Raw genomic sequence first — 11,685 nt, 5'->3', positions numbered from 1 at the left:
GGGTGGTGGAAGGATTAAAAGAACATGGTAATTAATTTGACATTATAGACAGAAAAAAGTTGTGATTCTTCACATGTTGCATTATGGAAACATTATTCATGCCATAAGTTGGTGATAGGATTATTATATACCATCACATGCATTAAACTTGTTAAGAGCTCATTGACCTATGTAGCATCAATTTCCGTAGGTTGGTTATGTTCTATTTAGCTCATTGCATTTCAGATCTTATTACCAGTTTCATTCTTTGAAATGATTACATTTCATTTTATGGTTTATATTTATTGTAAGTTTCTCGTATTTATTTTCCTAATATATAGAATCTGTGAATTATATTTTGTTTTTTAATCTTTTGGCTAGTTTGCTAATATTACAATTGCTTTCCTAAGTATGAGTACTGGAAGATGTAAAATATTTATTTTGTTGAGTACTTGAATGGTGATTAGATATGGGTTTACAAGAAAACAACAGAAGAGAAGATTCCAACTTTAAAGAAATATTCTGATAGAGCCCCTCCAACTGATAAATTTGCCACACACGAGGTCAAGGTAGATTATCAGTACAAACGTGTTGAAGATCCTAATAAATTTGTTCCTCCAGAACAACGGATAAAAGGTTATCGTTATGGACCTCAAGTTGTTCCTATCTCATCTGCTGAATGGGATGCTGTCAAGTTCAAACCAGAAAAGAGTGTGAAGCTTCTAGGATTTACAGATGCTGAGAACATTATGCGGTAACGCCTTATCTGCTTTGATTTGGATGTGATTAGTTTCAAATTCAATGTATCAGTTGAAACAGTGTCTGATTAATTTTTCTCCCCGTTTTGGCCTTGACCCGGACATGAATACATTAAAGGCACTATTATATGAAAGATGTCAATATTTTCATTCCTGAACCGGGAAATACAAGGGCCATTCTTGCTGTTTCTGCCCTAGCAAGAGCTATGAAAGAAGCTAATAAGGTAGCAATTGTACGTTGTGTGTGGAGACAAGGTCAAGGAAGTGTTGTTGTGGGGGTCCTGACACCAAATATATCTGGTCGAGAAAATATTGTAAGTTTGCAAGACTTGAAATATGCGGGTTTGTGTTTTCCTGGCAACTTGTGCATTTGTCAACTGTTTCTTTTTCTTTTCAAGGTTTTGTATTCACTGTTGATCTGATGTGTTTTCTGGTTATTTGCATGAACAGCCTGATTCATTTTACTTCAACGTGCTTCCTTTTGCTGAGGATGTCCGAGAATTTCAGTTCCCCTCTTTCAGCAATTTCCCAGATTCGTGGCTGCCAACTGAACAACAACAAGAGGCAGCGGATAACTTCGTACGGATGTTTGATCTTGCACCTCCTGGAAAAGAGGAAGCTCTGCCGCCTGACCTTACACCAAATCCTGTGCTGGAGGTATTCATTTGTAAGATCTTCTTTTGGCACAGATTTATTCTCTCGAGTCTCTTGGTTCCTTCATTCCTTTTTATAGTTAAGCATATATGCTCCTACATATATTCTCCAATAAAAACAGAACCATGCTCTGATATATGGTTATTTCTTGAATAATAATTTTTGCATATTTTGTGGTTTCAAGGCTATGGATATGCTGATTTTCATTTGCAAAATGCTTATTAGTATTAGTATTATTTTGTTTTATTTTTACTGAATTATCCTTTTCAGAACTGCAATTTATTTGAGAGCTTTTCTGGAGATTGATCAAGGAGAGTTTGCTCGAGGCCTTTTGCCTCTTAATATTTGCTTTCGTGGCCTGTAAACGAAACTGAACTTGTTGTTTGTGTTCAGCGTTTCTATCGTTGTCTCGAGGTGAAATGGAATAACCCAGATGCAGCTGTACCTCCACTTGATGAAACTCTTAGGAAGATCACTGAATCCGATCCAGAACTTCTTTCTCACAATGAGTCTGTTCTTGATGAATTTCGTAGAGCTTTTGAACTCAAAGAAAATTTCAAGTAATTTAAAAATCTCAACACTAGTATAGTAATGTCCGGCAGGGAGGTTCGCGAGTACACCAATCTCAGCGACCCCAAAGGTTTTTTTTTTTTTTTTTTTTTTTTTTTACTCGAGCATTTTAAAAGTTTTGTTCCGTATCACCAGTTGGATTAGAGTTTAAAGTTTGAAGTATGATATGTTTTGCAGCTCAAGGGGTCATCTAGACAGTTATTACGAGAAAAACCTTCCGGATCAAACGGGGGTGAGGATTGTGCAATGATTCATGTTCAGTCTGCGAATCGTGATACTAATGAAGCTACATCTTCAATCAAGATTGAGAAAGTTGGAGATATAACTCCTATCCAAGATTTTGAAGCCATGATCTCACGAAGGGATGGTCCAAATTGGGTTGATAAAGCCATTACAGAAATGAAAAACAAGATATTTTACTTAGTGGAGGACTCGTACGACGGCGATAATTATCCTAAAGCGGCAGAATGTTTAGTAGCCATTCGGAAGGCTTGTATCCTTGAGCAAGTATGACCGCTTCTCTCTCTGAATACACCACAACAAATATAGATCAATGTTGGCATTTTCATATTAACTGAATTTGTCCTGTGCAGGAACCAAAACAATTCAATGATTTTCTGCGCCATCTTTGCAAATTCTGCAAGGAGAAAAATCTCAGAAGTTTTAATGAATTCCTTGCAGCCAAAGAACTCACCTTGATATCTAAGTCAGAAGCCCCAGACAGGTAAAACTTCTTAGTTTGCTTCCCTGCTGTGGAAGTTCCTCTTCATTTAATTTACTTAATTCATTTTTTTTGTGGTTTTTGGCACCCCAGATTTGGTTTTTCCTATTTTAGCAGTCATTTAATTGTGCTTCAACTTGTTTTCCTAAGCAGTGAAGTTACCGAAGACGAAGCTAGAAGTTTTGTGGTTAAATCGGAGCCAATGTTGGAATAAAGACTTTTGAGTGGATCGCTTGCATCTTCTGTTGAGTTTGTATCGTCCTCTTTCATGTTTGGATTTGGTCTAGGATCAACATTAGAGAGCTGCTTGGATGGCATTAACCCGAATTTTGTTAAAAACACGCGGGGATTAATCGCAAATACACTTCGAGGTTCGGGTTCCAGGATTTGCTTCTGTATTGGAAGGTCTTTCTGGAATCACAGGAATGGCGTTTTCTTTGGGATAACGCAGAGGAAATGCAGATGGCTGATCTAAGATACTTGCTTTCGTGGTGTAAAGGTGGGGTTTTAGTTTGTGTTTTGCTGCTATTTATTTCAGTGTCTATTGTATATTCTTTTCCTTTTTTGGTCTTTTATTAAACTGGTTTTATATGGGTATATTGATTTACATATTACTGATCTTTTTTTATTAAAAAAAAACTGATCCTTCTTTTTCTCGCCGGAGAAAAAAACTGATCTTTCCTTTTCCTTGCAAAAAAAAAAAAAAAATTTAAAAATAAAACTGATATTTCTGTTGCTGTAGAATTATATTCCAAGAACTTGCTAAAAGTAAGTTTGGGAAACTTAGGACTCAAAACGTTAAAGATGAAAAAGTCAGTTGAAAAGCATTTAAAAATTTTTAAATTACGTTGATAATACGTTGAAGGTAGACGCTATTTCGTGCACAATCTATAAAGTGATTATTAGTTGAACATCTGAAATTAATAACATAGCTGAACAAATAATATATATATATAAAAGCACGAAAAGGGTTAATAATCTTTTTGCTACTTTCCATACTTTCTCCGTCACATCCATCTTCTTTCTCACCTTCATCGAGTTTCTATTGTCAATCATCTCACAATTTTCTCTCCGTTTATCTCTGTTTTTCCCTCCTTTTCTATTTTTTTAAAATGCTCTTTTCGGTCTTTTTATTGTCATTTTCTAGCTGCCACTCTACTTGAAGAAGAAAATTTTGCGACTAAATTAAATAATAGCAATTATTTTCTTCAAAAAGAAGTAATAAAAAAAGCAAAAATTAAATAGCAGTTTTACGAAATAGAATTAATTAAATAACAAATTTTAAAATATTTAAAGTTAATAGCAGTAAATTTTTTTTTTACCACATAAATTTTCTATTTACAACTTATGTAAATTTTTAATTTACTGTTGTTTATTTGTTTATTTTAAATAACTTTAGAATTTACTATTTATTTTAATTATTTAAGTACATGTGCTATTTACTTCATTCTCCTTTAAAAAAACAAGCACAAAAAGAGTTTGGAAAAAAAAAATCTAAAAATAAAGGTCCCGTTCACTTCGCTGATTCGAGTTTAGAATTCGAGTTGAGATGTGATTTTATGTGAGAACTTTTTACTGTAGTAAAAAAGTTAGATGTGATTGTTTGTGAGAGTTTTTTACTGTAAAAAAACTCGAATTCTAAACTCGAATCAACGAAGTGAACGAAGTCGAATTTCTAGATTAAAATCGTTGAGGGAAGGAGAACAAGGGAAAAAAAAAAAAAAAGAAGGAAAAGACAATAATCCTTTTTTTCACGTGGGATCGGAAGGATACAAGCGAGGTACACTAATGACAGTCTATTCTAGAAATGGTGCAGACTGGTCCTCTACTTTTTTTCTTTTTAAAGAAAAAAGTTGCTATTTTCCTATCCAATATTTTAATTGTGAATAATTAAACTTTTTTAATTAAAATTATAGAATTTAAATTGCGGTGATTTAAACTGTGATTCGAACTGTTATTTATATATGAAAAAAATTTATAATTTAAATTGGAAATAAAATTTGAACTGTATTTAGATAAAGTGTTAAAAATTATCATTAGAGTTTTGTAATAAATCTTATAAAACTTCATATAAATGACATTAAAAAATATGTAATATGGGTATGGATTTGTTTCTCTTTGCATTATGAACACATTAAAAAAAATCATTTCAATCGGAATTAAAACGAATAAGTTATGACATTTTTAAGATTGACATTAGAGAGAGAGAAAAAGTAGAATCTGAAACTATTGAACTCTTAAATAACAATTCGAATTGTAAAAATTTAAGGGGGAAAGTAAATTCTAAAATCAATAATTTGAGTTATCCTTAAACAATTGTCAATAGTTTAAATCTTAAATAATAGTTTGAGTTGTTGAAATAAATAGGGGCATTATTTCCTGGAGTATCTTTTCTTTCTTTGATTAAGTAGATAAAATTCCAGTACAAGCAAAAAAACAAAAAAAAGAAAAAAGAAAAATAGACAAAATTCTTGAATGCTCTCATTTTTAATGATGTCGAGGTTCAAGAAAAATGGGAATTTTATAATAGGATATGAAAAAAATACTCTATCAGTAGAGCTCTTTTGAACTGTTAAAATTATATTTGATTTTATCAGTTTTATATAAATTTTTTTAATTTAATGTGATTTTAAGTTAATCTAACTTTCAGAACCTACATTTATGAGTAGAGATAAGAAAAATTAACAATAATAAGGGAAAAGAGTTCACACTATTACCTTCTTTTTTAACTACTGTTCCTTTTCTTAAGAAAAAAATTCTTGGAAAAGAAGAATTTTCTTTTTTTGTTTGTCAGAAAAGAAAAAGAAGAATCTTCAGTGTGTGAAGGTTTGGTCTTATGAAGGCCCATATAAACACACGCCTTCAAATAAAAGTTCTATGTCTATGTGTACTACTTGTTTTGTGTATATACAGATATTTATTTGTATAATTTAAGTCATATTACTAATTGTGGTATTGTATAATCATAATCCTTTAGTATTTTTTAATACGACGATCGCGATTTCTGTTGCCATTGAAAAGATGTTACTCCAAGCCCCACCAAAATGTTTGGTGATGGCAAGACAAAATTAATTTTAGATGGTTGTATTTACTCTCTATACACTTTTTTTAAATTCACACCCTACATAATTTTAAAGGCATTAAGTCACACTTTTATTATTCTAAAATTAACTTTAATTTTAAAGGAGTGTGTAAAAAAATTTAATTTAATTTAGTTTAATTATGTTGAGTGTATAGTTAAAAGGGAGTGTGAAAAGTAAAAAAACGAGTGTGAATATAATTACCCATAATTATTTAAATATATGGGTTTTATGCACTTAAAAAGAAGAATTATACAAGTTTAGCATGTGTGTATTTAATTAATTGTGATAATTTTTCTTCCGACAAAAAAAAAGAAAGTACAGAATAAGTTTTGATATTGTACACTTGTGACCTTTAAGTTTTAATAGTTCAATCACATTAACAAAAGTATATAGAGGTGACAAAATTCTATTAAAATCTAAAAGTTTAGAAGAAAAAAAATTTGCCGATGAAGTATTTTTATACCCTATCACATAACTTTTTGAAAACAACATTCAAGAAGATTATTTAACGTAAAACAACAATAAATAATGAGATACAAAGAGATATTATTGTATGGATAGGTCATCATGACAAAAAAAAAATTGTTTTTTTGGAAGAAAAGTAAAATAGAATTTTCTTTTTACAGTGATTACTTTATAAGTTTGCTATTTAACTTATTTTAAGAACATTAACAATGAAATGCTATAATTAATGTAGTAATTATAAATTTAGTATTTGAGTGTAAAAAATATTCTCCAATATAATACTATTTGTTGTGTCAAATTTCTCATATGCTATATTTTGTGGTAAATTTTCCACCAAGCATAATACATAAAAAATTTAGAATTTAATTGCTATTGGTTAAAATATTTACTTTTTTATGCAATCATTGCAACTTTTATATTTTTAATTATTTTTAAAACAAAAGTTTACTTTTACAACTTTTAAAATTTAATAATTATAGAATTTCTCTAGTGTTCTGACTTTTTAAAAATTTTTCTTTCTATTTTTACATGTTACTTAAGTCCCATAACAAAAGATTTGTATGTCTTTATGTATGCATATTTTTTTTTTAGTTAAAATATATAGAAAGTGGATGAGAATGTGAAGTGATTTATATACATAGAAGGACTCAAGACCTAATAGGTTAGCCTTTTAAATCAAGTTAGACTTTTAAAGTGTGTTGGGTCAGTTTCACGTGCGGTGTCTATATATATAGACACACGTAGGATATTGGAATTTGGAACCGGAAACAATCCCTACTTCTTCACCATCTACATATCATTCCAAGAAAGGGCAGCATTTATATCTCACAGAAACACAGCCAAACTTGCCATCAAGTATGGAGACTCCAACCTTGCCCAAATCCGTGGAGTCATTGCCTCGGACGAGAAGCGCCACGAGGCTGCTTACACCAAGATAGCCTCCAAGCTTTTCAAGCTCGACCCAAACGACATCGTTTTGGCCTTCGCAAACACCACGATGAGGAGAACCTCAATGCCTGCTCACTGTAAGCATGATGGATACGACAACAATCTCTTTCACCATTTCTGTAAGGTCACCTCTTGCATTGGCGTTTACACTGCCACTGACTATAGAGAGATTTTGGAACACTTAGAGGACGTTTCGTATGCAATAATCCTGAAAGTGAGAATGAGAATCTTATAAATTTATATGTTTGGTACAAGAATTGAGATTTTTTTATTCTCAAAAAATCAATCCTATGGGATTCACTTTATCTCGAAATAGGGTAATCTAGAGGTGTCAAATAGGCCGGGCCGTCCATGGACGGCCCCGCCCATCTTGTAATAGTGCCGGATTCAGCACGGCCTGATTCGCTACTGTTACGGGCCGTGCCGGCACGGCACGTGTAATGGGTTAGGGCTGGGCCTTAGCTTCTCAGCTCGCAGCCCAAGCACGGCCTAAGTACGTGGAGGCCCGCAGCACGACCTTTGTTCGGCCTGGCCCAAGCCCTGATTAGGCCCTTGTTCGGCCCGGCCCAAGCCCGCGAAACGGCCCATGAAACATCCCATTTCATTTTGTCTAGGGGGCCCTTCGCGGGCCCAACGGGCGGCACGTGACGGCCTCCCGTTTGGCCCGTCACGTGCCTCCCGTTTGGCATGTGACGGGCCAAACGGGAGGCCCGTCACGTGCCGCACGTTGGGCCCGCGAAGGGCCCCCTGGACCAAAGGGGTGGGGGTACTGGTCATCTGGATAGACATTGGAAAATATGTCTCCCGTTGTACCAAGGTGGGAGTGTGGACTCCCGCCAACAAACACTATCACTCACATCACAGGGGTTGCAAAATTTTACATACGATGCACAACGTGCTCTTGAGGCACTAGCTAAATTTCTAGCTAGTGCCGAATTGCCTCTTTCTTTTGTAGATGATGCCTCGTTCGAATAATTCATCCAGACAGCTTTTTGCCCACAATTTAAACGGGTAAGTAGAAACATAACTCATTCTGATTGCATGAAAGTTTTTTATGCAATGAGACAATCTCTTGTTGATAATTTTAAGACTTTTAATGCCACTGTCTCTTGCACTTCTAATCTGTGGGAGGGGTGCAATAAAACTAGATATTTATGTGTCATAGCGCACTACGTTGATGACGATTGGGCTTTACAAAAAAGAATAATTGATTTTCGTTTATGTCCATATCCTCATAACGCAACAGCTATTTTTAGTACAATAATGGAAATTTTTGGCTTTTATGGGATAAAAGATAAAGTTTTAACAATTACTTTTGATAATGCGTTAGCTAATACATCTGCAATTAATTTGTTTAAACGTAGTTTGAAACCAGCATTTGGAGGGGAAATATTTCATCAACGGTGTGCATGTCACATAATTAATTTAGTAGTTCAGGCAAGAATTGAACATATATCAGCTAATCTTACAAATATTAGAGAATCATTATCATTCATATCTAGTTCTGGAGCTCAGCTCTAAGAATTCAAATAATATTGCAGGAACAGCTAGATGCGCCCAAGAAAGTTTCCAACTGACGTGAGAAATAGGTGGAATTCAACATATTTAATGTTGAAGGCAGCACTCCCGTATTCACAGCTTATCACGACATACGTAAACAGTAAGAACAATCAAATTTTAATTTTCGATCCTGATTAGCCGATTGCTGAGTATTTTTTTAAATTTCTAGAAGTTTTTTACAATGCTACTGAATTACTTTCTGAAGTTTATTATCCTACTGCACATTTAGCTTTACATCAACTATTTAATATTTCAGAAACATTTTCTTATTATAGGGATACAAAACTTTTTGGAAATATAGTTAACTTAATGAAAAATAAATTTAAAAGTTATTGGTCAGGTTGTCCTATGTTATATGCATGGGCAACCATTTTAGATCCTAGGTGCGGAGTAGATGGAACTGAATCATTGATGACTGCTACCGCAAAGAATTTAGAAATAGATATGCAACTATGTATTACTGACGCTAAGAAAATGTTAGAAAAAGTTTTTAGTTTGTATGAAGCAAAATATAGCACAGGTAAAAAAGAACAGGGAACTTCGTCGTCAACTACCAGTTTGGGGCCTAAAGGATCGTCGTGGAGTTTCTTGAAGAAGAAAGAGAAAACGTCAGGATCGTCCTCAACACAAACGTTTACGGAACTAGTCAAATATTTTGAAGTAAATCTTATAATCGATGACGACAAACTAGACATCTTACAGTGGTGGAAGAGCAAGACCGATCGTTTTCCAACACTGTCCATAATAGCTCGTGACATTCTTACAATTCCAGTGTCAACGGTAGCATCAGAGTAAGCTTTTAGTGCAAGCAACCAAATTCTTAACGAGAAGAAAAGAAGAATGCATCCAAATATCTTGGAGGGACTAATGTGCGTTAAAGACTGGGAAGATGCTAGAAGACGAAAACAACAATACACAGATGATTCGATGCAAGAATATTTTTCTAACTTAGAAATAACAGAATCTTCTAGAAGCACTTAGGTTTAGAATTTACTATTCCTAGCTACTGCACTCTTTTTTCCTTCGCTAAGGTTTTGTCCTGATCTCCCCACGGGTTTTACTTAGTAAGGTTTTTAACGAGGTAGTCATTTATGTGTACTCCTATTACGTCAATTCAATAAAATCACATCTTTTAGGGCATATGAGATATTTTTTTAATTAAATTTTAAAAAAAATACAAGGGCCGGGGCCGGCCCGTGAAGGGCCTGGGCTAGCCCGTGAAGGGCCTGGGCCCAGGCCCGGCCTTGGCCCTTATGGACTAGGGCCAAGGGCCTGGACTAGGGCCAAAGGCTTAGACCGGGGCCAAGGGCTTGGACCGGGGCCTGAGTTTTTCCTTTCAGGCCCGGCCCAGGCACAGCCTAGGCCCGTAATGGGCCAGGGGTCAAGCGTGCCATGCCGGCCCAGCACGACACGTTTGACAACACTAGGGTAATCTCAATCCCACTCAATATGTTATTCATTTTTCCGGGAATGTGATTACCATACAAAACTCAAAAAATTTATGACTTAAACAAAAGAAAAGACAAATTTAATCAAAATTCATTCACTGTTCAAAGCCTCACCAAGACCCAAGACACTGTCGCATATCAACCACAATTGTAGCCCCACCTCGTCGGCCTCCGACCATTATCGAATCATATTTATGAGAATCTCAGCAAAATACCCAAACTTACAGCCCACCTACACCACCATCACCATAGATCTTAACTTGCTCAACACCACCACCAAACTTGCAGACCTGTCCCCAATACTCATCTGTCGGCCACCAGCTATCATCTTCACACCCCCATAGCTCATGTCACTGAGAAAGACTACGTCGTAGGCCCCCTTCCCCCTTCAATCGCATCCCTTCTGTGCCAGCCCAAATCTGATTTAAGTTTGTAAGGGGAGAGATCTAATTTGAATATGTTTAGGAGAGAGAGAGAGGGAGAGAGAGATAGAGATAGAGAGGGGTGAAGGAAATAGAGGGATTGAGGAGAGAGAGTATAGCCCTTTTTTTCCTTTTTTTTGTTTATATAATTTTAAATTGATTCTAACTATTTTTTTTTACATTTTTAATATTTTAAATTTGAAAAAAAAAACAGACATCAAAACCATAATAATCTGTTTAAGAAATTTCACTAGCAAAAGTATTTAATAAATTATAATTAATTTTAAAATGGTTGATTATATAAGAAAATTTACATTATTGTGCTTACAGTAAAATAATATTTTGATGTAGATTTTGATGTGTTACTAAACGTGATAATGCATGTTTTTTAAAAATTATATTATTTTCTATCACTTTTTCAGTAATATGATTCCTACTGATTACTCCATTGCCAAATGCTTTTTGGTGGCAAAATGAAATGTGGAGAAGCTAACTGGGCTTTCTAGTGAAGGGAAACAGGCCCATGACTATGTTTGTGGCCTGGCCCAAAGGATGAAGGGGGTGGAGACGGTAGCCCAGATGAAGGCCCATGAAGCAACTCCTATTCCTTTCAGCTGGATTTGCAACGGGCTGGTGTAGCTCAACCGGAACACGAGAAAATTATCAGCCCTGTTTGTTTCTGTTTTTGTTTTAATTTTTTTATGTTTTTCGTGGCTAAAAATTAAAAACGCGGGTGAAAAATGCGTTTGGTGCAAAATGTTTAAAAAAACAAAAACAAAAACGTTTTTGTCATTTTCTGAAGAATCTGAAAACGCAAAAAAGTCGTTTTCATTTTCTCCGTTTTCGTTTTCCTTCCCATTTTCTACCGTGTCCTCTTCCTCTTCCCATTCTTCTAAAAGTTCTCAGAACCTTCCCCAATCTCTCATCGGCTCTCACTCCACCTATTTCGCCGGCCTCCACCTCTTTCCCCGTCGTTTTCCATTTTCTGCCGTGTCCTTCATTTTCCTCTTCCCATTCTTCTTCTGTTTCCTCGACCCTCTCTCTTATCCGAAGTCTCTGATCTCCCTCGACCCCGCT

At 34.9% G+C, this 11,685-nt stretch overlaps 2 protein-coding genes across 3 annotated transcripts in view; both read left to right on the top strand.

The window, feature by feature from the left end:
* The window catches only part of LOC21392932 (ATP-dependent DNA helicase 2 subunit KU80), a 6,655-nt gene extending 3,384 nt beyond the window's left edge, over positions 1-3,271 (top strand). The window contains exons 6-13 of one of the 2 annotated variants that reach the window (XM_024172093.1): positions 447-733; positions 856-1,051; positions 1,188-1,394; positions 1,785-1,945; positions 2,025-2,031; positions 2,139-2,468; positions 2,555-2,685; positions 2,836-3,271. In XM_024172093.1, coding sequence (XP_024027861.1) covers positions 447-733; positions 856-1,051; positions 1,188-1,394; positions 1,785-1,945; positions 2,025-2,031; positions 2,139-2,468; positions 2,555-2,685; positions 2,836-2,896 — 1,380 coding nt within the window. In that variant the 3' untranslated portion in view covers positions 2,897-3,271. Of the gene's footprint in view, positions 1-446; positions 734-855; positions 1,052-1,187; positions 1,395-1,784; positions 1,946-2,024; positions 2,032-2,138; positions 2,469-2,554; positions 2,686-2,832 lie in introns of both variants that reach the window. The other variant, XM_024172092.1, reaches the window with a different exon arrangement.
* Positions 3,272-4,778: 1,507 nt separating this feature from the next.
* LOC112093503 (stearoyl-[acyl-carrier-protein] 9-desaturase 5, chloroplastic-like) lies at positions 4,779-7,413 on the top strand. The gene is made up of 2 exons (XM_024172077.1): positions 4,779-4,782; positions 6,938-7,413. The coding sequence occupies exons 1-2, from the start codon at positions 4,779-4,781 to the stop codon at positions 7,411-7,413; spliced, it is 480 nt and encodes a 159-aa protein (XP_024027845.1).
* The last annotated feature ends 4,272 nt before the right edge of the window (positions 7,414-11,685 follow it).

Source organism: Morus notabilis, unplaced genomic scaffold (genome assembly GCF_000414095.1).
Source record: "Morus notabilis unplaced genomic scaffold, ASM41409v2 Scaffold175, whole genome shotgun sequence".
In the NCBI taxonomy this organism is placed as follows: Eukaryota; Viridiplantae; Streptophyta; class Magnoliopsida; order Rosales; family Moraceae; genus Morus; species Morus notabilis.
The sequence above is the reverse complement of the archived record's forward strand: the minus strand, read 5'-3'. Positions and strand labels throughout refer to the sequence as shown.